The 27,247-nt window shown below is 42.0% G+C and overlaps 1 protein-coding gene across 9 annotated transcripts in view; it reads right to left on the reverse strand.

Moving 5' to 3' along the window:
- Positions 1-27,247, reverse strand: part of GOLGB1 (golgin B1) — a 41,415-nt gene that overhangs the window by 8,310 nt on the left and 5,858 nt on the right. For 4 of the 9 annotated variants that reach the window (XM_014261923.2, XM_014261925.2, XM_014261922.2 and 1 more), the window contains 14 exons: positions 26,683-26,835; positions 24,753-24,905; positions 20,945-21,103; positions 19,881-20,003; positions 19,337-19,450; positions 17,241-17,652; positions 16,487-16,578; positions 16,083-16,179; positions 12,831-12,904; positions 11,088-11,175; positions 10,253-10,320; positions 4,492-9,350; positions 1,749-3,696; positions 142-320 (listed from right to left, as the gene is read on the reverse strand). In XM_014261923.2, coding sequence (XP_014117398.2) covers positions 142-320; positions 1,749-3,696; positions 4,492-9,350; positions 10,253-10,320; positions 11,088-11,175; positions 12,831-12,904; positions 16,083-16,179; positions 16,487-16,578; positions 17,241-17,652; positions 19,337-19,450; positions 19,881-20,003; positions 20,945-21,103; positions 24,753-24,905; positions 26,683-26,835 — 8,519 coding nt within the window. The other 5 variants (XM_088054726.1, XM_014261926.2, XM_014261928.2 and 2 more) reach the window with 5 other exon arrangements.

Consider the following 27,247-nt stretch of genomic DNA (forward strand, 5'->3'; position numbering starts at 1 on the left):
TCAGGGCAAAGTGCCTCAGTGTTACCTGGCACAGTCCAGGCTGAGGCTCTCAGCATTCCCTCCACCTCTGCCTCCAACTGCTCTTGGAGAGAAACAAACATTTGCAACCTCGCCAAGGTAGGGAGCAGACAGACAGTTCACCTGAGCTGCTGGAGCTCCTGCTGGTACACAGCTCCTTCTTGCTTCAGTTGTTCTTGCAGACGGACCTGTTTGTCCACCTCTTGCTCCCACTGCTGCAGTTGCGCTTTTAAGCGAGAATTCTCAGCAGCTTCCACCCCAACCAGGATGTATTGCTGCTGCAGATTCTCCAGCTCTCTTACCTGGAATTAAAGAGAAGCATCAGTGTGTGACAGCTGATCAAGCAACAGGTTTATTACTTAGAACTGTTTGAGAACACTTCTCACTGTGCTTTCTGGAGGGAAAAAAGGTCACACTCAGATGACAGAGGAACTAGAAACTGAATCATCAAATACAGCAGTGTACTAAAAACTGCTCAGAAAAACACTCCTCAGACGATTCTATTGTTAATGAGGGCAGTGAGTTTTGAGCCCTCCCATGAGGATGTGACATACATTAACAAAAAGACTCCAGGCCACAATATTAATTATCTTATTCAGAGGAAAACTGACACAGAAGAAGCTGGTTAAGCATAAGTCCTGAAGTTGGTATTTACTGTAAACCAGGAAACTGCTAAGTAAAATCTTTTTGGCTCTCCAATTCCAGTCAGGCTGTAATGAGAAATAAGTTGTTGCTATACATGCATCACTGCAATTGTTTTTGAAGACACGGCTGACTCTGGACATGGGGCAGTGCTTAATGAGTGGCAGTGAGACATAACTGTCAAAGTCTGTCGTCTGACCAGCAATGAGAACTCCTGACCTTGCTGGGCTGCACTGTGCCAGAGACTATACAAACACAGACACATTCAGTGTGCAGGCCAGGATGTCAAAAGGAATCTGCAGTATCTTGTACCTGCCTTGAAAACTAGCTACCAAGAGGAGGAAGAAACTCAAGCCTTTGTTCTAGTCTCTTTTAGAAATCCACGGTAAATCAAATGAACTGACACAGATGTGAACTCAGCAAGTTACCAGGGACCTTATTTCCATGATTTCATATTTTAAACCAAGCTGACAGAGAAACCACCCCAGGAAGTTAACAATGAAATCACAGCCTCCATGCCAGAGAAAATAATATAGATGGCCCATACCAGATCCATGGGGTCTGATGGAGCATGCCCACAAATGCTAAGGTCATTAGGAGGCAACTCCGTTACCTTTGAAAGGTCATGGTGACCCAAGAGGTTCCTGAAGACTAGAAGAAAGCAAATGTCATCCCTACCTACAAGAAGGGCAAGAAAGAAGAACTGTGAACCTGCAGTCTGGTCATCTCCATCCCCGGGAAAGTGAGGGGGCAACTAATTCTAGAAACCATTTCCAGGTACATGAAAAAACAGGTTGGCCAGAGAAGCTGTGGAATATTTACCAATGGAGATGTTCAAAATCCAACAGGACATTGTACAGAGCAATCTATCCCAGACAGCCTTGTTTGTGCAGGGGGGTTCAACTAGAAGATCTCTAAAAGATCTCCAGAAGACCCTTTGAATCTCAACTGTTCGTGATTTTGTGAAGACAATGATCTATGTGTCACACTGCAATTACCAGATCTAAGTGTGCTGAATTTTAAGACTTGAAGATCCAAACCTTCTGTGGTGCTTTAAGTAAGACAAGGAAGAGAGAACATGGACTTACTACTCTGTCTCTGTCACTCTGCAAGGAGGCCAGTGCCTTCTTCAGACTCTGCACTTCTGAAGAAGTGATGGAAGCGTTCCCTTCTGCTTGTTTCACTTCTTCAATCTTACGTGTTTTGTCCAATTCATTCAGCAGACGGTCTCGGTCATTCTGCAGGCTTGCCATAGCCTTGGAGAAAGATTTGACTTGGTTGGAAGAGCCTTCCAATTCCAAAGACAAGCGGAGAAGCTCATCATCTTTAGCTCTGAGCTGCTGATTAAGTTTCTCAATCTGGGCCAAGAGACCTCTTTCATTAACAGCTTTCTGCAGTTCTGTCAGCTCAGACCTCACTGTATCTCGGTCCCTGGCAGTGGAACATTTCTCCTCTTGTAGCTGAGCCATCTGTTTCTGAAGGTTCTGCACTAGACTCTTTTGTTCCTGTAAGTCTGCAGAATATTTCTGTTTCAAAACATGAAGCTCTTCATTGGCCTGGTCTCGGCTACCCTGAAGAGAGCTCATGGACCTCCCAAAAGACTGAATTTGAGCTCTGAGATCTTTGTTTTCATCTGTGACTGCAAGCAATTTCTGTTCCATTTCCATCAAGTCCCGTGCCAACTCTGCTACTCTCTCTTCTGCTGTCTCAGTTTCATTCCTCATTATTCCTGCATCATGATGCAGGTGCTTCAATTCCTTCCGAAGCCTGTCCTCAGCCTCTCCCACTCTCTTGACTGCATCCCTTTGAACACATTCTAGCTCCCCCTCAAGTTCCGTTATTCTTTGCTGGGAGAGGGAAAGCTCATGACTCAGTTCTTGTATCTCTTCCTCTCGAGTCTTCAGTTCTGCTCGACACTCCACAATGGGACTCCCTTCATGTAATGCTGCCATCTCACTCTGCACCTGGGACAGAGAGGACGTAAGAGTTTCAATCTCTTGAGACATAGTGACTTTATCCTCTCTTAAGGCTTCCATGCCCTTCCTGAGATCATCCTGAGTACGCTCAGACTCTTTCAGCAGTGTTTCTATGGTTGCCTTCTCATTTTCCAGAGTTTGGATCCGCTGAAGCTGTATTTTGAAAAGTTGCTTCTGTTGGGAGTCTTTTATTGAAATCACTTGGTTAAGGTCTTCTCTGTACCGCACCAACTCTGCATTCAGCTTGGCATTATCAGAGTTAAGGTCATCCATCTGGCTATGGAAACTTCTCATTTCTTCCTTGAGCTTGTTGTTTTCAGCAGCAGCCTCTTGAATTAGCTGGTCTTTTTCCAAGATTATAACAAGATGGTGTTCCTCAAGCTGCTTGTAGTCCCTCAGTATGCGGTCTCGGTCGTCCTGCAGAGATGACATGGACTTGGTGAAGGAGTCCAGTTGTGCCTTCTGCTGCTTACTTTCTTCTGTGCTTATCTTCATCTTTTCAGTGAGATGATTGAGTTTGTCAAGAAATTTGTTCTTCTCATTTTCCAAGGCTTTTCTATCTTCTTCCTCCTTACTTAGCCTACACTCCAACTCTTTCATCTCTTCAGAATGCTGCTGCTGTAATTCAGCTAGAGCAGACATCACTGCATCTTCTTTGGCAGACAGCAAACTCATGATCTTTTGATCTTTGGCACTGGTTTCTTCATGCAGCTTATTTGTCAGATCCTTGGAAGCCTGCAGATCAGCTTCAAGCTGTTGACAGTTGAGTTTAAAATTCTGGATACTGGTCTCTTGTTGCTTGACCACAGTCCCCAGCTCTTTCCTGGCCAGCTCACATTTGGTGAAGGAATTCTCTAAGTCAGCAAGCTGGTCTCTCAGGCTGCTGATTACTGACTCCAGTTCCTGCTGTTCATTCTGAGACTTGCTGTACAGTTCCTGAGACCCCTCAAGCTGAGTCAAAAGCTTTCTTTTTTCCTCCTGCAACATTTCACATGTCTTTTGATGATGCTGAATCTCCTTCCTGCAGTCAGCCTCCCAGTCCTTCTTGTTGCATTCCAGCCTGAAAACAGAAAAGATAAAGTTGATCAAATATCCACAAAAGTATCTCAGTATCTGAACCCCCACTAACACTGTTCTTATATTAATTTAGAAAAGCCACAGAGCTTGTTTCACTTAAAGAAAGCAAGTTGGAAATATCTCTCAATTTAAAGTTCAAGATAAGTTTTAAAGTTCTGACTGTACTACTGCCTGAAAGGGGTGGTTCCAGGGGAATGTATTCTTTTAAAGTTGTTCATGTCAACACTGAAAGAAATGAAGGCACTTAAACACCAAATGTTACCACCTCCTTGTCATTACATTACTTCTCTCATCCATTGTAGCTAACAATAAAAACAGCCCCATGCCACCCCACAATGAAATTGCTGTTCTGATACCTTTGATGTCCATTTCATGCTTCAGCATGCAAAGATACAGCATAGAAACTTTATAAAACAATTTTACTCATGTAAGAATGGTTTAGTTTTGAATCTTGGAAACACACAGATGTATACACATTTTGATAGGTTTCCATAGCTCCATCTTCCCCATAAAATTTTTTTGGGGATGGAACTCTGTATCCCAATGCTCTCCCGACCTCTCAGTGCAAAAAATTCCATGCAAAAGAAACTTTAATTAATCTGAAACTTGAAAGACTCTGGACAGTAATCAGATGGTGAGTGCTTGTCACAGAGAACAGATTTAACACAGGTATCCCAATGACATGAAGAAGCACTATTCTAGAGTGATCACCTGTATCCTTGTGCAGATAACAGATTAACTTTTTCCTGATAAACCTCCCCTGCCACAGCTTATTTACCTGGATATATGAGTCTGGAGTTCTTCCACACGCATAGTCAAGTGTTTCATCTGGTCCTTTAGCGCAGCACAAGCTTCCTCTTTTGAACGTATTTCTTCTTCCTTCTTTTGAATAGTTTCAGTGAATTTCTTCTCCCATGTTTTTGATTCATCTATCACTCTATCCCTATCGTCCTGAAGGGAAGACATGCTCCTGGTGAAGGCTGCAAGCTGGGCTAGTGTTTTGTTTAGACTGCCTTCCAGTTGCTTGGCTTCTTGATCCTTTGTCTTCAAGGAGTCTTGCAGATCACCAACTGTTGTTTCAATATGGTCTTTCTCCCTCTGCAATGTTGCCAGCTTTTCTTCCATGTTTTTGATCTCCTTTGAGTGCTTGTCTTTTTCCTGTTCCAGTCTTCTCTCAAAGTCCTCATCCTTTTTCTTCATTTGAATTTTAATTTTCTCTTTGTTTGCTTGCAACTCTTCTTTGACTTTGATACTCTCAGCTAGAACCCTTGCTGCCTCACTCTGAGTGTCATCCAACACTACTCTGCAGAGAGCAAGCTCTGCCTGGGCTTTCTTGGTGTCTTCAACTGCCTTAGCTGAAGTTTCTTTGGCTGCTTCTACCTCTTTCTGTGTCTCACTCTGCAGAAATTCCAGAGCTTTAACAGTTCTTTCTAAACTACTGTTCTTTTCCTGGCTTTTAATACAGTCCTTCTGCAGCTGCTTAATCTCCTGCTGTTTCTGTTTCAGCAGTTCTTGAAGCTCCTTTATATGTGTGCTGCTTTCTCCTCTCCAATTGTATTTTAGCTTTTCTACAAATTCCTTTTGCTTTTCTGAACTTGCTTTCCTTTTCTCCTTTGCCATCTGACTTTTCTCCTCCTCTAGTTCATGCATCATTCTCTGCAAACTCTGAAGCTCATGTTTCAGTTGATCATTTTTGATTTGGAAGTCTGTTGCATCTTGCTGATAGTTTCCAATGCTTCCATTAAGTTCTGCCAGCTGATTCATGAGCCTTTCTTCCAAGTCATCCTTTTCAGCCTCTAGAGCATCCTTCAGTGCTGTCATTCTGACCAGGTCGTCTTTGGCTTTTTGGACCATTTGCTCCATCTTTGCTACTGTAGCCTGCAGATCATTCACTTCCTGGACTTTCTCTTCCATTTGGTGCTCCAAAATCCTTTTTTCACCTGCTAAAGTCTCAACGCACCTGTGGATGTCACCCAGCTGTTGCTCTGAAGCCCTTCTATTATCTTCTAGCTCTGTGATTCGTTTGGTGAGCTCAACTATTTCCCGTCTGTAGATCCCAGGATCCTCACAAGGCCTATCGCTTTCAAATGCCTCTTGTTCCAGTTCTGCAGCAGGAGGCTCTGGTCTAACAGTTACTTCCACTTGATTTTCACACCTTTCCATTGGTGATGATGTGGCAACTGCCTCATTCGTTTCTCCCTCCGTTGTCTGCTGAGCGACATACTTGTCTACAAGTTCTCTGCTTTCCTTCAGCTTAGATTCTGTTAACTGCAAAAGGCACTTCAAGTCCACGATCTCTTGATTAAGAGACTTCTTTTCAGCCATTACTGTCTCAAGCTCAGTAGAAAGAGACTGGCACTCCCTCCTAGAGCATTCCAGATCTTCTTTCAGTCTAGTGTTTGTAAAGCTCTCTCCAGTCCTGTGTAGCTCTTCATCTGTAAAATGCATCTCTGTTCTAAGCTTCTCATTCTCCTCTTCTAGTTCCAGGATCTTCTGTTGCTTTGATTTTGCAAATTTCCTCATTTTCTCCTTCATTTCATCAATTTCCCGTCCAGCTTCCTGTAGCTGCTTATCTGTTTCCTCTTTTTTTGCTTCAGCCCTTTTTAGCTGAATGCAAACTTCCTGCTTTTCCTGCCTAACAGTTTCCAACACACGCTGAATTCGCTCAGCCTCATTACTCACATTCTCATATGACTGCAGCAGAGTTTCATATTCTCCCTGAAGCTCCTTGTACTTTTCCTGCCACTCAGAACTCTCAGTGGCTTGAAAGCTCTTCAATGATTCCACCTCATTCTCCAGCTTCTCCTTCTCTAGAACAACTCTGTCCAAAGTAAGTGTAAGGTTTTTATAGCATCCATCAAGATTCTGATTTTCTCTAAGTAGTTTATCAATTTCTGCAGCAAGTTTTTCTCGCTCTCCAGTGAGGCACACTAAGTTTTCTGTTAAGGTATCTGTTTCTTTAACATGGCCACATATTTGGCTTTCCATATTTGTCAGTTTGACGGAAAGATTGTCAATAGTAGTTTTAGCATTAGCTAGCTCTTCTTTTAGAGATTTGCTCTCCTTTAGTGCCTCTTTTCTAGAAATAAGTGCGGCTTGCAACTTTCTCTGCATTTGATTCTTCTGTTTAGCTGCTTCTGCACTGTTCTCTTGCTTCTCCTGAATTTCAAGCATCTCTGTTTGTAGTCGCTTGCTTTGTTCCTCATGCACCTGAGCCTGAGCTTCCAACTGACTACGCAGTCTTTTGACCGAGTCCTCTTTCTCCAGCAATTGTGCCTGCACATTATTAAGAGCTTCACTTTTCTCCTTTAACTGCTGGTTAAGAAATTCAATTTCTTCATCCTTTTGATGCACAAGGATTTTCAAGTCTTCCAGACTGGCCACTCCAGAAATTTTTCCTTGACTCTCCTCCAATTCTGTCTGAAGACTTGCTCCCTTAGCTTCAGCTTGGTCAGAGGTTCTCTTTAGCTCTTCTATCTCTACAGACAACTGTGCTATGTGCTGTTGCAAACCAATGATTAATTCTGATTTGTGAGCAAGTTCCCTTTGCATATGGCTGACATTACAATCCAATTTCTCTTTCTCTGTCTGTAATTTGTCAAGGTGTTTTTTCAACCCTTCCTCAGAAACAGCTGAAATTTGTACAGGCTTGTTATTTGTTGTATCTTCTGCTTCCATACATGAAGAATCCAACCTACCTTGACTCCCAAAAACACTCTCTGCTGATCCTTTCTGTTCTTGGAGTTGCCTGAGCTGAGCCTGGATGCTGTCCTTCTCTTTGCTTTGCTGATCAAATTGTTCTTGCAGGATGTTGTAATCATCTTTCTGCTGTTTCAGTTGTTCTCTGTGATGCCTGTCTTTTTCCTGAGCCTTTTTTATAGAGTCTTTGCGAGATACCAGAGCTTCTTGAAGTTTTTTTTGAAGTTGTTCTTTTTCTTGTTCAAGAACTGAAATCCTTTCTTTAAGAGCAGACTTTTGTTTTTCTTCCAGATTTGTACCTGCTGGACTATGTTTTTCATTTTCTTCATCATCATCTGGGCTTTCATTGGTTTCAGCTACTTTGTCAGGAATTGTCTGATGCTCCATGATTTCATCTTTAATTGAAACAGTGTTTGCCTTACATTGCAAGCTTTGCCTCATTTCCTCGATCACTGCCTGCAGTCGTGCTTCAGTGGTTTCTTTATCCTCACGGATGCTCTGCAACTCAGATTCCTTTTCGGAAAGCAGCTGAATTAGATAGTCCTCATTGGGCTGGTTCTCAAGACTCATTTCTTTGGTGATCATGCTTCTCATGTTTTCTTCCCCTGCAGCTGCCTGACCCACTGAGGTTTCTGACTTTTGTTCTCTACTCAGCTGTTCTAATTCATTCTCCAATCTGGTTACCTTCTTCAGAAGCTCCTTCCTGTTCACAAGGGCTGCTTGCAGCTTCCGCTTTACTTGCTCGTTTTCTTTTCTCAGAAGTTCAACTTGATTTACTAATTCCTCATTTTCTTTACTCACTGCTTCTGTCTCATTCTGCTGTTTGGATGCCTCACATTTCAGACATGTATCTTTTGCTCCAATGTTCTGTTCTTTTTCTTCCTGGGCTTTTAATAACAGACTTGTCTGCTCCTTAAGACTCTTCAGCTCATTTCCTAGAGAAAATTTCTCTTCATTCAGCAGGACTATTTTCTCAGACATGCTGACACTGATCTCTGCCAACTGTTGGTCCTTTTCCAGCAAGGCTTGTTGCAGGCTCTCTATAGACCTGGTGTGCTCAGCAACAAGCTGTTCTAGGCTTCCTGCCTCGTGTCCCTTTAAGGCTAACTTGTGGGAAAGCTCCTCCATCTCTGCTGTACTCTTCCTCAAAAGTTGTCCTAGACCAAGTACTTCACATTCCTTTGTCTCAACCTGGCTTCTCAGATCCTTTAGTTGCATGTCCTGGTCAGAAAGCTGAAGCTGTGCTTTATCCAAGTCCCTTTGCAAAGCTTCAATTTTTATATCCTTGGATTTAAATTCATTTTTAAGGCTCTGGATTTGCTCTCTTAGAAGACTGTTTTGACTGTCTGACAGTCTCTGTTTTTCTGAAAGAGCTAGTTCTTCCTCCAGTTGCTTCACTTGCTCCTTCAGTTCTGTTATGGTAGAAAATTCTTTCACCTGACACAAGAGCTGATCTTGTTCTTCAGTCAAAACACAAAATGTACTGTTGGGATCCTCTCTTTTTTTTCTGTATTCCTCAGCCAAGTGGTTTAGCCTATTTATTTCTGCACATTTTTCTCCTAGTTCTTTCCTAAAGGATTCTTCTGATTTCTGCAGAATTATTTGCAATTCTGTAATTTGGTTTTGTAACTTAATCAGTTCTTGAGATTGAGAGGTGCCAGGGCTTCCCAGAGGCTCTTCTTGGAGACTGATTCCACTCTGTACCTGTGAATTCTCTTCCAGCTGGTTAGCTTCTGTTTGGCTGACTGTAGAAGTTTGGCCACTGGGGCCCTCGAGCTGGCTTTTCAGAAAAGTTATTTCTTCTTGGGCTTCTTTCAGTTCCAACAGCAAAACTGACAGCTCTTTCTGTTTCTGTGCAGCAATATCTTCTAGATTTCCAGGTGGATAACTGTCCTCAGTGAACTGCTTGCTTCTATTGGTAAAGCCATCTGTTCTTGCCTGAAAGAAAATAGCAGGTATCATTTTTCCTTTGAATCTTGTGAAAGGGCCACTTTTGGAAGTATCTGCTTTCCACATTTTGTAGTTGTCGTAGCTTTCTCAAGCTGGCTTCTGCAATAAACAGAAGCCTTGCTAATAATAGGGGAACTCTGTCTTGGCAGTGGGGGGTGGACTAGGGGATGTCCAGAAGTCCCTTCCAACCCCAACTATTCAGTGATTCTGTGACTTCCCAGATCACTTCTGCTAATTTCAGTTTCTGAAGTTACAGCATGAAAGATTCTTTAGGATCAGACCATATGGGCAACTTCCTATTCCTTTTTTTCCCCTTCTCTCATGATTACAAGATAGTACGACTCTGAACTGTTTAAGTTCTCTTGTGATTCTCACAAGCCCTCTAGGCACATTTCCGTGGCCTCCTATTCATAGTCTTTGAATAAGGAGGTTTAGTCCCCTATTCTATCTGTCCATTTAACATGATAAAGAAGCAGGATAGAAGCCCATATTCCAATCTGTGTCCAAAGTGAAAGTACTAGACAAAGTACCTGGAACAAAGTACTCAGCTTTTTCAAAATAACTATCATAAGGTTTCTTCCCATCCCCCAAAAGAGATTACAAAAGAAAAACAGTCACAAATCCTCCCCAGTAAGCTTGGATCAACAGCCCACCAGTAAGCCAACACGCTGCACTGTAAAAGCTGTTCATCGGTTTGGAGGGCAGAAACAATTTATGAGGAACCATTATAGGAGAGCTGCTCTTAAAAAGACTGCTATCGTAATGAAACAACCACTTTAAGTCACAGGAGGTTAAATAAAGTCTTGGGGGCTTCTAAACGAAATTAAAGTTTTCATAGCTGCAAATGAATACAATACTGAGACCAAAAGGATTTTAGACTACATTTGTACCTCAGAGAGCACAAAAGTATCACCAACAGGCTTCTGCATTTCAGAATTCACCAGCTCTCCTGGCATACCTAGTAAGAAAAAGTACACTTGTCAACATCAGTGTAACAACCTGCAGGTAAAGTCAGTAGGTAAGTGAAGGGACAATAAATAGGACTGGAGCTTCTGTAGAAGGTGAGGAAGGACAAAAAAAAAAAAAAAAAAAAAAAAAAAAGGCAGCAAACTAAGCACAGAAGAAAACAACCCAGAGTTTGAGACTATACAGTGCACAGACAATTCTGCTGTGGTTTAACCCCAGCCAGCAATTCAGACCCTGAAGCTGCAATATGGCTCTGTGTTTGCTGCATGCTGGCACCACCTGCACACAGAACTTCTGACCCCTGCAGAAGGATGAAGAGCAAAGAGACAAGAGAACCAGGTAATAGATTGGTTTGACTGATGTTTTTTTTTTTCATGTGGGATGTAGGGGAGAACTAATTCCAGACACAAGAAGAAATTTAGTGGCTTGCAGAAAAACATACAGATCTTCATTTTATCTTAATTCTCTTCTGTGCCTTACACATTAGTCTTTGCATCTACAAACACACTCCTTCAAACCCCTTCTCTCTTTCTAACCTTAGCAACCATTTTTTTCTTCTCTTCTAGTATATCCTACCCTTCCCACATTAGAATGTTCTCCTCTACCTTATGTAAATCTTTCCTGCATTCTGCAGATTATCATCCTTATATTCTGACCTCAGAGTTCCTCCTTCTAAATCATCTTAAGATTTGTCCCTGAAACTTCTCAAATTTCCATTTGAGAAATTTTCTTGTCACATGCCTTATTCTGTGTCCTCACCTGCAGAAGAAAAGCAGTCTACAGAAGAGGCTGGAGCTTCCATAGTCCACAAGTCTTGCAATTTTGCCTCAGCACCAATATTCTTATTCTGTGGGTTGAAGAAAAAACACTGAGCTTTGAGCCAGGATCCTGGTATGAGAAGACAGCTCTCTCAGCAGTCTACTGCTCTGCCAAGCTCTAAGTAAAACCTATCAGTCCCAAGTTTGGACACAACTCTTAAGCCTAAGGAAAATAAATAAGTAATGAAAAAGAGAGATTGGTTTTGATGTTAAGCAATAGACTAAGACTTATCTCAGCAGATTAACATATCAATGAATGCAAGGATTCAAATAACTTCCTCCCCATGTTGAGATGATTTCTCTTCCATCTTCACTATTTCAAAGGGACTAACTACAGTATCATAACCTTTCACTGACCACCCAAGCAGAGAAGCTGAGAAGTCACATGTCTGTCAGTCTATGCCTCACTGCTCCAGCAGATAAAAAATCTGGAGTTTTCTCAATAAAGTTATGCTAGGCACTATCTATCACATAAACAAACCAATAACACCACAAGAACCTTTGAACTGCTAGATGCTTTAACCTGGGTTTGGGTAACTACATTACTTGGCCTAAAGCCATGGGCCAGGTGCCCAAATGACAGCTGTCCAAATGTAAAAACTCAGATGTAAGCTATTTAGCTGGACTCTTTTTATAATGAGGATACTGAAATGGACAATTCCAGGGTTGTTTTCATTGACCCATTTTCAACATTCACCTTGTTCCACATGAGTCATGTGCTAAAGAACCTGTTTATTCCACTGTCTATAAAGGGGCAGTAGCAAATAGTCCAAATGCTTGTATCTGCCCTTGAAAAGACTATGCATGCAGGTGTGTGTGTGTTCCCACTGATCTACCAGCTCACAGCTTGACTGCGGGCGGTTGGAAGGTAAGGGTCTGTGTCAAGCAGGATGAATGACTCAAAATGTTTCTCCGGTTCCAAGTATCAACTTTTACCTTAATACTTCACAGTAATATACAAACCCTCTAATAGAGAGGAATGTATTAGATAAAACACAGCATTAACTGTCCCCTTTTGGACAGGATGGGCCAGTAGAGCAGTCTGCATAAAGCCAGACCCTGCTCTAAGCTAACAGTTGGTTCCACAGCAAACTCTCAGTACAGATACACAGAGGCTGCCATCTCCCTCACCATGCTGAGCATAAAGCCAAGCAGCAGGTTCCTCATCCTGCATTCTTCTCAACAAGAACCTGACTGCACTTGTACCTGCAGCTGGACACAGTGGAGTAGCACAAGGACAGTGCCCACCTGTATCTCACTCAAGGAGCACACAGCTCCCCCAGTCAGCCAGGTGCCCATCAGGGCCATGGGAATGGACAGGGCTGGTTTGAAAGGCATCTTTTATATAATGACAGCTGAGCCTTTGGAATTTTATTTCCAGAGACCTGTCTCAGATTAGCCCATAGTTCTGCTGAAAATCTAACTCACAACAGGCAGAAAATAGCACAAATGTGGATTGGGTGGATGAAGGACACAAGAAATCCACACAGCCAGCAAAGGGAAACAGTTTGTTACAAACACAGTGCAAGCTGTATTTGGAAGCTATTTCTGTCTTTCACCATTAATCCAGTTAATAATAACCCTCAAAAGAGGATTGATAAAAAAGACGATGACAGCTTAGCTGTTCTAAGGCCAGTCCTTGACCTATTTTAGTTTTAGCTTATTTCAGCTGCTTAATCATTACCTGTTCTGCATCTTCTGTGACCAACACAGCTTCTTGCTGAGACTCCTGGAGAACAAGTTGTAAATGTGGCATTTCTGAAACATTCAAACACAAAAAAATTTTTTGAAACTTAAGACTTTGCTTTAGACAGCGACAGGATATCCTTCCAGGAGCTTTCGAGAAAGGACACATGGCTGTTAATAGAATTTATGTAGTGGAGATACATAACACTGTCATGGGATAATGTGGGTTGGGTTTCTTTAGAGGCAACCACACAACCAACATGCTGTTTTAAGCAGCTTTTAGAAAAGCACAATTGTTGTCATACAAACATACTGAAAGAAGGTAATAGAGCTTCTAGTGTTAAGAAACATTTTTATAAAGGAGAGGAAAGAAAGAACTATTGTAGAAAATAGTTTCAAATTTCATTTGGAAAAAATAAAATGAGAAATTGTTATAAATGTACAAGAAAAATACATTCTGTAAATCATCTCAGTTGTAATTAATGTATCAGGTGATGCCTCAGCTTTTTAGTGCAGGAGTCAGTAAAGCAACAAATACTGTGTCTTCCCCAGAAACACCAACTTAGAAGCATTAAAAAGCACGCCCCATTTTGTGAACATGTTAACTAGTAATGATGGTATGAAAAATAGGTTAATATATATAAATAATAAAATTAATATAAATAAATATATAAAATAAAACTCAGGACCAAGTTAAACAGTTCTCTTAGGGGTATGAATTCTGTACTTTTCACTTCTGAGCATGCAGAGAAGACACACATACCATCAACATACAGTACAAAGTTTTCTTCTGTACTCCTTGAAACACTTTCTACGTACAATTGATTATACAAAACTGTCTTTGCTAAGTATTGTGGAAGTTGAGGAAGCTCAAATTAATGTTTTGTGAATTCTAACAATTGGAAGGCATTTTGTGTTTCCTGTGATAATGGCTCTCCTATATTGATTCACACTATACTGTAGTCTTTCCACCAACTGAACCACGGAAAGCCTCATACAACGTTCCCTTACGTAGCAGGAGGAGAGACCTTCAATCACTCAAAGAGCTGCCTCAAGAAAAGTTCAAGGAATCCATACAGATCTAAAGAGAGTTACAGAGGTTCTGGTCTAATGCACTGCTAAACCCATGGAAGTGAAGACTATACAAGGATTTCAAGAGTCTTTATATTTCAAATAGCTTGGAATTTGAAGGAATTTGTTAAGGTCTGCTTGAAAAGCGTCAGAAATTGCAAAATATAAACTAACTATCTATAAATCCTTAATTCATTCTATCCAAGTTAGGAATGGATTACAGTGGGCAGTTTTAGGCATCCCACTTTAATTAAGACTGACAAATTCACGGCACAAAAAGGAGTAACAAAGTATTTAGAAACTATATAGCAGACGTAAACCATTTTTTATGTTTCATTTAATATTTTGGTATTTTTTAAAAAGAAATTACATCTCCCAGTGTTCAAGATCCAAAAAAAAGTGAGTAATCAAGTGTTCAACACACCCACTGGAAACAGAATTACAAAAACAAAAGCTTGTTTTGAAGTTAACATGCAGCTAAACATGCATTGGGAAAGATGTTTTACATAACATGACAGCGAAGCTCGGAGTCACTGCATTTTTCAGGTGGAATTCCTTTCAGTAGAAGGAGGAGCTGCTTTTTAAGAAAGCTGATTAAAGTTTTCCAGGTGCATTTTGGATGTACTCAATTGTAGCTTGGGGCACGGAACCAGGCTGAAAGCTGGATTTCTGTCAGGCTTTTGATACGGTCTCCTCAACACCCTTGCTACTAAATTGCCAAGATGTGGGTTTGACAGGTGGGCTGTCAGGTGAGGCAAGGGTCTGGCTGCACGGCAGTGTGCAAAGAATTGCAGTCAATGGCTCAGCATCCAAGTGGGAACCAGGTCCTGCAGAAGTCCTTCCTGGGACTGGTACTATTTAGTGTCCTAGCTGCTGGCAGAGACAGCTGGGTGGTTGCACCCATGGCACACCTGCGGATGACACCCGGCTGAACAGCTGATTTTGCTGGGGCGATGTGATGCCATCCAGAGGGACCTGGACCAGCTTGAGGAATGCAGCCATTCAGCCCTTCTGCAGAGCAAGGCTTAATAAGGCCAAGTGCAAGGCCCTACACCTGGGCTGGTGCAATCCCCAGTACCAGCACAGACTGTGGGGTGAATGGATTGAAAACAGGCTACAGAGGAAGACTTTGGGATTCTGGTGATCTAAAAATTGGACAGGAGCTGGCAACGTGTGCCTGCAGCCCAGAAAGCCAATCATATCCAGGGCTGCACCAAAAGAGGTGTGGGCAGCAGGCTGAGGGAGACAATTCTCCAAGACTTCTCTGCTTTTGTGAAACCTCACTTAGAGCACTGTGTCCTGTTCTGGGGTTCCTGTGTACAAGACAGATGTGGATCTGCTGGAGTGAGTCCAGAAGAAACCACAAAAATGATCAGAGGGCTGGAACATATCTCCCATGAAGAGAGGCTGAGAGACTTGTGGTTGTTCAGCCTGGAAAAGAAAGGCTTCTTCAAGGCCTTATTGCAGTTTCAAGAGGGCTGCTTCTCTCTGGATTGCCCAGAACTACCAGTTGCCCTATACTGGACATGTTCAAGGTCAAGCTGGATGGGGCTCTCAGCAACCTGACCTGCTGAAGGATGTCACTGCTCATGGCAGGGGGGATGGACCAGCTGGTCTTTATGAGTTCCTTCCATCCCAAACCATGCTGTGACTCTAAACAATGTCTTGAAGTTCATTAAAGACCTGCATCTCTGCAATCTTAGAACAAAAACCAGAAAGATGATGTTCTAGGACAGTAGGAACCTGGTTTATTGATGATTATTCCCTCACCACGATTTTTACAAAGAGCTTCTATCTTTGAATGACAGGAAGCAAAACTAATCTGTTTCTCAGAAATCAAGACAGACTACTGTCATAGTGCACCAGAACCTAAAGTAAACACGTGAGGGAATCCGTTGTTTTATAGTATAATTCTGACAGAGCTGCTACCAGTCTACATGACCAGACACTCAAAACCAATGTAATTGTCTGGGGTTTTTTATATGTGGCATATGCCTTACTGTTTCAGCAAAAGTTATCAAAAATACCCCCCTGCCCCCTGAAATACCACCTGCAGATTGTCAGCATTTTGTACTGGGGAAAGCTACCCCTTCAGCTATATCTTATTTTGTAGAAACTATTTCTAGAATGATTCTTAAGTATATTAAGAATATTAAAATAGGTAAGGTAATCGTACGACCTGCTGCCTTCTGTCTTTCCAAGTTTTCTGTGGGTAGGAATGAAGTCTCATTCTGGTCTTCCTGATCTACTATTTTTTCCTGTGAAGTTGATTCATCCTGTTTAAACAGGATGGAGAGGAGAAAGATAAATTTTAATACCATTTATAAATACAAATTAGTCTTTGATCACTTGGTTAACTTTTTTAAAAAAAATATCAAATGACAACTTTTAAGTTACTCAAATTGACTTCTACTTCTTTCCAGGCTTCTCTAGTCATAAAATGCCTGCCCATCAGCTGAGAGAACGAATAAAAGCCTTTCTCAAGCAATCCATGATAAAAAAAAGGAATTACAGACATTTAATTTGGCTTCAGTTCCTCAATATACCAGAAAAATTAATGAGAATCATTTGAAAATACCAAACCTGCTGCTCCAGTTCAGAGAGTTGCACTTGTGGCTGGGATTTCAGCTCATCCTGACAGCAAACAAATTCTTCACATTTCTGCAGAAGTTCAACTGACAGAGGAGAAAAAAAGGGGAGTTAAGGTCTGTTCTTGTCTTTTTTGCCAAACTAAGTCCATTTTGCACTCATGCACTATAGTTTACCAAATCCCTTATCTCTTAGCCACTGCTTGAGCTTTGGGCCATAAAGAAGCTGGAAGAAAATCAATTTGAAATAAGAGCTTGAGGCAAGATCAGTATCATTATTCCTAACACAGGTCTATGGGGAAAATGATACCTTTTGCTTTTCTTGGTTGTTTTACTTATAATTTCAGTAGAAATTCAGACTGTGAAGAACATGGCACATCTAAAAAGGACTTATGTAAGCTGACTGAAAAAAATCTGGCAAATCAACATAATCAACTAAAAAATACATCCAGCTCAAGAAATCCCTAAATCCCAAAAGACAAGAGGCTGGGACAGTACACAAGCAAAGTACCATATATGCTGCCCCACACTTCTGCTCCTCTTGCAGCTGTCAAAAACAGCATGGTGGGATCAAACTAGACCCCCTTAGTTTGAGATAGCACCACCACTCCTATGTCCCTGTAAAATTAGGAATTGGTGCATCAAGCCATTCTTATGAGCTGTTATAAAAAACAAAGCCAAAAAGAAGGCAGCCCAGTGATACTCGGGCTCCTGAGAACCTGCTCCACCTAACTGCCATGCTTGCTCACCCAGGGGTCTGTGTGCTGCAGCTCCATGTACCACAGATGGCACCAAGAGCTGGCCAACGTCCTGTTTCAGCTGGTCCTTCTCAGCTCCAAGGACAGCATGGCCACACCGCAGCTCTTGTTCAGCCACTGTAAGACAACTGAGCAGCCGGTTTTTCTCTTCCACCTCCAGCCTGTGTTCCTGTTCCAGGTCTTTATACTTCACCTCTAGTTCAGTTTGTGCTCTTCTTGCCTCCTCCAGCTGTTCTGAGAGACACTGCACCTCCTCCTGCAAGCGATGGGAAGACAGCTTCCTCTCAGCTAGTTCCAGCTCCATCTTCTCCCTGAGATCCCGAGACCCCTGTCTCTCTGCATCTAGTGCATCCCTCATGGAGTTTAGTTCCACTTCCATCTTCTGGCACTGATCTATGAGTGTCTGTAAAATGATACAGAAATTAATTTCTCTCTCAAATAGTTAAATACCCTGATAAAACAAAGTACTGAATTATATTTTAAGGTTTTCATTAAATCCTCTAAAAATACCTGAGTAGCAGAAAGGAGGAAACACACATGTCAGAAATTTAAATTTGTTAGAAAGAAACTGCCACACTATTTGGAAATTGCAAGAAAGCAATGCTTGCTGTTGTGGTAAAGAAAAGGTAAGTCTTGATTTAGAGAAGGGGAATTTAGAGTAAAGAAGCAATAGAAGAATAGCCAGGAATACTCTTTTAGAAGAAAGTAAACTTCCCAAAAAGGGGAGGAAGAGTTACAACAAATGAGGGAGAACTCAACAATTGCAGAGCAGAATTAAAAAAAAATAAAGTGTGTATGTGAAAGAAGAATGCTGAAATATGAATCTGGAGATAACAGAGGGCTCCACACAGTACCCACTGCTTTAAGAAAGATCTCAGAAGGCTCTGGTCAACACTGACCAGAGATTTAAGGTGACCAAGAGACAGAAACAGACCTTATACTTGCCCAAACTCCTGTTGTCAAACTTCTTCCTCCGGGAACTGTGGATGGTCTGCATAGCTAATTTCAGAAGGAATCTGATGAGGAGCTCCTTTTATTTTATGGGTAGGCTTTTGCCACATGGCCTCAAGTTTGTACCTATACCAGGTCTCCTTCAGACCACCGAACGTATGAGGGAAGTTAAAGACACTGAGGAGAAGCCAAGGGAGCCCAACAACCACGTCATGCAGATATCCATGCCACCATTCCATGACACACCCTGCTGGGCAATGCACTGAGTAGCACTAGTGAGCACAAGTCAGCCCACTGAGGTTCTTTACCTCTTCACAGTAGTAAGAGGACCCATCATTATGCCTGGCTGGGACACAGAACAAAAGAAAATGCGTGGGGCACAAGTGTGTAAAAATTATCAAAGTGAGGTTCAGCATTAGACTGGCTGGAGATCATGTGACCTACAAATACAAGACTGATTCAGTGTAAATCTCTTTTAAAGGGATGGAAAATTTTCAGAAGTTCAGATATTGGAAAAACAAAAATTACACTCATTCTCTATATGCAAACCAACCTTTTAAGAGGTTGTGTTCTTAATCCTCAAGTCTCAAGAAGCACATATCTATATAGTCACATATGCACAGACTTGATCTCATCCTCTTCACATTCCAAACTGATGAAGTGAGAGCCAATCCCACTCCACAAGTTGTGTCACCACATAAGCAAGTTCTCAGCATAACAGACCAAAGAATAGGTGCTTCTACTCTGACTGGCCTGGACCCTGCAGTTCAGAAACACTAAGGCTTCAGCAGCACCGTGTTAGGCATTTCTGCTTTTGGCAAAAGTTTGTATATTTGGCTTTCAAGCTACAGTCAGCAGTATGGGTATGGATAGATTTAGACCCTCTCCACCTGCCCAGAACCTGGATCACTAGAGCTGGCAGCTGCAGCACCCCACTGTCTGGCTGTACCTGCTGTAAGCAGTGCACACAGACCTGCAGGTCTAACACCTGAACCAGGGAGGGTGGGCCCAGCTGATTTTATGACGGAAAAGTGGTGCCAAAAAAAACTACTCTGGTAACTTCTGAGTTACTGACAAAGGCCCCATCCAACCCACACACACACACAGAATGAAGCAATAAAAGGCAGACCAGGTACCTGGTTTTGTTTTTCAGCAGTGTGTAACTCCTGCTGCAGCAGTTCCACCACCTGAGTTCGTCCTAAGAGAGCTGCTTCCTGCTCCTCAAGCTTTCTCTGGAGTGTGTGCAGGTTCTGTGAGAGAGACAAGGCTATTCCAGCATTGGGGAGACCAATATAAGTTTAGATTCCCAGCTTTCATCGATACACCTCATTTTTGTAACACAGCTACTTTGATAGCCTGAATTAATTAATTTTTGTTGACACCTATTCTGGAGCCCTGGTGCAGTAGGAGGAACTTACTTTGCTTCATGAATAGGGAACCGGAGCACAATAATATAACACTTTTTTTCAACTGTTTTTTCTCTTCGACTGATAGCAAACCAGCAGACTGAAGCTAGGAATCAAAGTCACAACTAGCATTCCAAAAAACTCCAAACAACCAAAGCATCTTTCTTCTTATCCCTTCTGAGTTACTTTAACGAGAACTGTTCTTTCAGGGTGTCTTCTGGTAAAAGTCCTTTTCCTTCCTCCTCCCATGATATGATTATTATCTCAAATATACCTGTTGCATCTCTACTTCCATATCTGACTGGACCACCATCTTGAGCAATTCAGCTTGATGCTGGTGCACATGCTCCTCCAGGAGAGCTTCCTTCTCCTGAATCACTTCCTGCAGGGAACTCAGCTGAAAACATAAGCCACAAAATAAAAACAAGCCAACAAGGTTATGAACCTGGCAGACACACAGGCTTGCTTTCAACATGCACCAGCATATTGTGCGTGTGATGGAGTTTTCAGCTTGACAGTCCTATACATCATCTTGGTCAAATGGTATTTTTACCTGGTGTCTTTATCTTACTAATATGTGTATAACAACTGATAATATTTCAGGTCCCAGAAAGCAAAAAAGCATAGAATTTAATATACAAATATGTAGAATAATAAAATATATGATCACTATATAATTAACAGTTCATAAAACTTCTGGGCTTTTAACTGTATGGGATTGCAGCCCAATTCACAGTTCAAAAGCTAAATCTGCAATTTAGAGTATTAAAAAAACTTTCCACAAATTACTACATTGTAAAATTAAAGCTGTTACATTCTGTGATAAGCAGCTGTCCTGCACACCCACAGCAGAACACAGAGGGGCAATGGCAGGCCTGGCAGAAGAAAGAACACTCTGTCCCAGCAAAGCCCATCACAGAACAGCAAGGGCAGACAGGGAAGAACCCAAATTCTTACTCACAGGAAGGGATACCCTACCCAGGCCCTTCCAGGGACTGATTCCCCCCTCCTCAGAGAGCCATTGGTCCCATTGTCCAAGGGCGAATCCCATCCCTTACCTGCAGGGCACCTTTTGCACCAAGGGTGGTTCTGGCCTGGGGGCAAGAATGGGGGTCAGGAGAAGATAATTTGGGGACTGTGAAAGACTAACGTAATGCTTAGAGGAAGAGCCAAAGGCAGTGAAATTTATGGACCTAGGTGATTTGAAGAGGAACAAAACTGAAAAAATTGAGGTAAGGGAATTGAAGACCAGCTGTGTAAGCATTGTTCTATCATACTAGCCTAAGCTGTGAGGTGGGAAACACAGACTGATGAACAGAAAAAAAAAAAATTCTGTACCTGTGTTGCATACTTGATTTCAGCATCTTTCAGATTCACTTTGGCTACAGCCAGTTGTTTCTTCAGGTCCTGAACAGTCTCCTCTTGCTCCCTGAGCTGCTCTTTCAGTACTTCCACTTCCTCTCTGTGCCCTTCACTTCTATTTTTGTTTTTCTGACACTGCAAGAGGAAAAAATGGGAAGAAGAGAAATAAAAGAAAGTAAATTTATCCGTATTACTGGTTTAAAAAAATAATTAATTAGTTTTTAAAAATACACTAAAATGCTACTTCACTGTTGACTCCTAATCAGATGCTTATTTTTACTACATTGCTTCATTTCTTAACTTTACATTTCTTTTGTTACTTTAAATGAAGTTATCCTATGTTAAGTAATTATTTTCCCTATTTCTGTGTAGATATACACAAGATGCCTTTAACTGGGAAACGCCAAAGCACTTGGAAGGGCTAACAGTCATGACTGCTCACTATATAAACTAAGGCAAATTAGATTTTTAAATACATTTTATATTACTTATAAGTATTATATTGTATATTATACATTTTAAATACATTACTTATTATATGACTACTATGAGGTTTTTTAACATCACAAACTTCTCCTAATACCAGAAATAAAAACATTTTTAAATTAGCTATGGAAGGATATTATCTATGTGACAAATGGGTAGACATTCTAGATGACAAAAAATGCCCATGGAAACCTCTTTAGACTGCAGGATTAATAGCAATGAACTTATTAGATATAAACAAAGGGAACAGGCAAATAATTATCAGTTCTACTCCACTCTGAAGCACTTACATCCTCTGTTTATGACCAAGAAACATAAACAATATTTCACATAAAACATGCTTAGGCTGTGTCTAGTCAGACAACCCAGAACACTATATCTGCACTCTTCTGTCTCCCCACCTGGGTGAGGGCAGGCCCCCAAACTCACAGCTGTGCTTCGCTCCTGGGCGAGGACAGGTCCCTCACCACCCACCCCTGAGCAGACAAAACCTGCTCTACATTCTCCGCTCAGCACCTCCAGCCACTATAAGCACTCAGTGCTGGCTATTTTGTACTGAACATATATAAAACACATCTCTTCCATTTCATTTGTGGCAGGTATTGGGTCAAATACCATCAATAACGCAGGAATTCTACAGAGTATTTATATCTATAAACTCATTCTGAAAATACTACAAAGGCTTTTAAAAGTACATATAAATCAGTGTAATAAGAATAAGAGGCTACTGTTCTTCAAAAGATGTTTCACCTACAGAGAAGGTCATTGGCAGGCTGCAGAACAGACAGACAAGGAAGCTTCAACTGCACTTAAATTTAGAAATAGAACAGGACAGAAAGATAAAGAAGAAGAAATGCAGGAAGCTCTAAGAAGCCAGGGATATACATAACTTATAAGACTGGGGCAGAGGAGTTGCTAGAGGGGAAGATGGGTGGATTAGTTTGCTTACTTGTAATTAGCTTTCAGGACTGATATTTACAGTCTGATTTGGAAAAGCCTCTTACACTGACCGTTACACGGAGTGCCACAATGAAGGACAGCAGCACAGCCACAAAGAGCTCAAGCTTTTAAATATTATGTTTTTCCAAAACGAATAAGCTCTTAAATCTGAACATAATTTATCTTCACCCACTTCAAAATTTGAGAGGGGCCTCAATTGCTCTGTACACAAATAAATTTGATAGAAAGAGCTAAGCTGATACTTCCACTACTCTCAAAATAAGGCACTCTGCTAAAAGCCCAGGAAGTAATAGTCCTAATTAGATATTTAAAATATAGCCTTCCCACAGGGCCCACATCACAGAGAAGAAAAAAACCCAGCCCTTTGCTAATATTCAATACTTCAGCACAACACGCAACTCTCACCTAGAATTTTCACCTTCAAATGGCAGGGTACCTGTCTAGGAAATACCCCCATTACTCAAGACAGCATCTACTTGGGGAAATAAGTGTAAATAAAGGACTCTGTATCTTCTCGGTAGGTCTAACCTTGCAAGAAAAAGTTAGTGTTTTCTGGGTCAAATACATAATATTGCAGGTAACTGCCCTAACATAATTTCACTCAAACTGTGTTCTAACCCAAACCAAATAAGGATGTGGTCCATACCATGTCCGCCAGAGACTGTCTCAAGTCCACGTTCCTCTAATTAGAAGGCCATTTTTCTTAATGGCTAATTTACTTTTATCCATTCACCTGCATTATCCTTTAACAGTTCGCCCACTTTCCTGATGCTCACCTTCCTCATACAACTGTAGAAAGAAATTACTTTGGTTGATTAAATAACCAAGCTGTTTGAGTGACTCCCAAGTTAGCAGCTGCTAACATGGTGGGAGAACAGAAAGTCTCTGGCTGCTCTCAGAATTTATTCTTTCCTGATTCCAAGTGAGCAGAACATGACAACACTCCTCACAAGGCCTTGCCACTCTCAGTAGAACAGCTAAAATGGTATGTAAAAAAGATAAGGCCTCTTTTTAAAATCTATACCGCACCAATTAACTGATGACCAGCTTTCTCTCATTTTGCGTTCTTCAACTGGTAAATTTGAATTTTGAAGCAAGGACACTCACCAGTCCTCAACAGCAAGTCTACACAAAGTCATGCAACAGCACACAGATGTTACACACACATGCTGCATATAGATAAGCTAAAAAAGAGCCTCAGCACCAGGACAGCAATGTCAAGTAACACAGCCAAACAGCCTCCATGGTCTCCACTGCCTCTGCAGACAGGGAATGCTGTTCATGACCTTGCAGTATGCAGTGTCATGACACCAGAAATGCTTGATCGTGCACTAATTAAATGTTGCTTTATTCTTCTATTATGTCAGTCCTTGAGATCATCCAATTCTTCATGTATGAAACCAGATGGTGCTTTGCACTGAGGAAGATTCTCAAGTTGGCATTGGGAATTACAGAAGCACATTTCTATGATTTTATGATGCTCAATCAAAAATAGCACAAGTCATAGAACTGATCTTCACATCATTAGTAGTCACCTCTCATCTGACAGCTCTCACAAGCACCTTTTATTGTTTCCTATAATATTTTAGTATTTTTTTCAATGTCTGAAATAACCTTTATGTTCTCTGGTTTAATGAACATCATCTGATGTCTGGAAACCATTCTGGACTTCCATCCCATTTCTTTTCCATAATAATGCCAACTTTTTAAAGAAAACTTTGTTCTGCTGATCACATAGTCAAGTTTTTAAAAATTACCAGCTCCAATCTGAGCTTCCAGTTAGTAGCTAACAGCCTCTTTAATGTCTTCATGGAGGATACTTTCCCTCAGTTTTTACCTAGCATTACACAATTATGGTTTCTCAACCCTAAAACATTATAATGGCTCAGGAAGCTACATGACTGGAAAAAATATATATTTATTTTTTTTATATTTAAGTTACTGCCTTCCAGTTTCAATGACCTTACCTCTTTGTTCTTGTACTCCAGCCAACCTTTACTGTACTGACATGACAGGTAACATTTTGAAACTTAAAGCTCAGGTAGACACACAGTTTCTGCAGGAAAGAGTTTGGCTACAATGGATTACCGAAGTTTTGCAAAGGGAAACTAGCCCATGCCCTTGAGGAGATCAAGTTGAGCACTCCAAGGGCATCTGCAGTACAAGGAGGCTGGACAGACAGGCTTGCTACAGCACAGGCATAGACATCCTTGCCAGAAGTATGAATATTCTGCCAATAAGACAAATAGGCCCTGCTAGGTCACTGTGACCTGAAACATCAGGCAGTATCAGGTTATCAGTACAAGCTACATCTTTTAAACAGCCCTGTTTGCCCAACCTTGGGATACTCCAGCTCTTCTGCTAAGGCCTGTATAGGCAGTGGTGATCCTTTTTCTGTCAGCTCCTCGATGCGTTTGTTCAGAGAAGCCAGCTTGGCTTTGGCCTGAAGTTTAAGTTTCATCAGCTTCGCATCCGCGGCCTCTCGCTCCTTCTGTAAGAGAAGGACACAAACTGACTGCACCTCAGATTCCAGTGCTGTTACCCAAGAAGCACCACTCTGAAAAAGCTACACAGCTTGCCAGTCTACCATATTCTGTTTACCCCTGCCTCCCCAGCAACCGCACTATTTAAAACACATCTGCAAACCAAATTTGTTCTGAAACACTACACATGCTAAAATTGTAGCTTCTACCCCAGCACTTCCTTTCAAGGGACAGAGCACTCAGGGACTTCACCCAGCAGTGAATACAAACTCAGTTTGACTTCCTCTGCTATATGCAGTCCCTCAGAACTATCGCAAGTAACTGCACTCCCACCATACCTCACGGTAGGCAGCATGTTGGGAATGTGTCATAAAACCACTGGACTAGTGGATGAGTGCAGCACAAGCTACTCACAGAATCACTAGGTTGGAAGAGACCTTCAAGATTGAGTCCAACCGATGCCCTAATACCTCAACTGAAATATGGCACTGAGTGCCATATCCAGTCTTTTTTTAAACACATCCAGGGATGGTGACTCCACCACCTCCCCAGGCAGATCATTCCAGTATTTTATTACTCTTTCCGTGAAGAACCTTTTCCTAACATCCAACCTAAATTTCCCTTGGTGCAACTTGAGACTGTGTCTTCTCATTCTATCAGTTGCTGTCTGGTGAATGAGACAGACCCCCACTGAGAGTGATAAGGTCACCTCTGAGTCTCCTTTTCTCCAGGTTGAACAACCCCAGCTCCCTCAGCCATTCTTCATAAGGCTTGTGTTCTAAGCCCCTCACCAGCCTCGTTGCCCTCCTCTGGACACGCTCAAGAGTCTCAACATCCTTCCTGAACTGAGGGGCCCAGAACTGGACACAGCACTCGAGGTGTGGCCTCACCAGTGCTGAGTACAGGGGGAGAATGACCTCCCTGCTCCTGCTGGCCACACTATTCTTGATACAGGCCAGGATGCCCTTGGCCTTCTTGGCCACCAGGGCACTCTGCTGGTTCATGTTCAGCCGGCTGTCGACCAGCACCCCCAGGTCCCTTTCTGCCTGGCACTGTCCAGCCACACCATCCCCAGCCTGTAGTGCTGCAGGGGGTTATTCTGACCAAAATGCAGGACTCAGCACTTGGATTTATTAAATTTCATCCCACTGGACTTTGCCCATTCATCTAAACATTCCAGGTCTCTCTGCAGAGCCCTCCTACCTTTCAACAGATCAGCACACGCTCCCAGCTTAGTGTCATCAGCAAATTTACTAATAAAGGACTCAATGCCCTCATCCATGGCATCAATAAAAATATTGAACAGGACTGGCCCCAGCACAGACCGCTGAGGGACACCACTGGTGACTGGCCCCCAGCTGGATGCAGCACTGTTCACCACCCCTCTCTGGGCCCGGCCATCCAGCCAGTTCCTAACCCAGCACAGAGCGCTCCTGTCCAAGCGGAGGACACTTGGTGTCAAACACTCTGAAGGGGGGAAAGAACAACTTCACACAAGGTACTAGTACTTTAATTAGAGACACAGGGAATCTGCATGGGCCTCAAAGAGCTCTGAGTCAAAATGCTGTGCAACTTGGATTATCTACTCTAGACTAAATTAACCCAATCAAACTAACAGAAGACAGCCTACATCTCTTGGGCTAGGGTCCATTCTTCAAATTCCAATAATTCTCTGGAACTGATGCCATTCATCATGCAGGTATCTCACATTCAAAAAAAGAGACTGGTTTGCACTGAAAACTGAAGCTGCATTTTATTCTTGATCCCCAGGGAAAGAAATGGTACCTTGAATACAGTTTCTTTTTCCTGGAGCAGGGCATCCTTTTCTCGAATCAAATCCTTCAGCTGAACAACTAGCTTTTCTGTTTGAGCTAGGCGCTCCAACAGCTCTTCAGGTGCCTCCTCCATGCTTTCTGCTTCTGACTGCACAGCTTCTACCTGAAACAACAAAATGAGTGTTCTGAAGGAAAAAAAAATATAAACAGACTGCAGCAGAGCATCCACATGGTATCTTCAGCTCCAGTCCTCAATGTTGCACTCTGCTCCCTGCAGGCATTTCATGGAGCCTGTAGAAATATACAGTTAAGATGAACTATGAGGAAAGCTCAGAGAACTTGTAAGCCAACACACAAAGAGTAACTTGCTGAACACCACGTGAACAAATCTGAAATGAGAGGCACCGTCACACACTATCCACTGTCTCAATACTGAAGGGCAGCACAGAGGTGAAGCCTCCCACTGTCACCTAACCATGCAGAGCTTCCCCTTCTGCTATACACAATCGCTAGTACTCTTAAAAGTCTTTCTTCATCCTAATTCTAGTTTTTTTCCTAGGATCACCTTCAGATAT

The sequence above is a fragment of the Pseudopodoces humilis genome, chromosome 5 (genome assembly GCF_049639895.1).
Source record: "Pseudopodoces humilis isolate 2021_Gansu_Grassland_sample_001 chromosome 5, ASM4963989v1, whole genome shotgun sequence".
Classification (NCBI taxonomy): Eukaryota; Metazoa; Chordata; class Aves; order Passeriformes; family Paridae; genus Pseudopodoces; species Pseudopodoces humilis.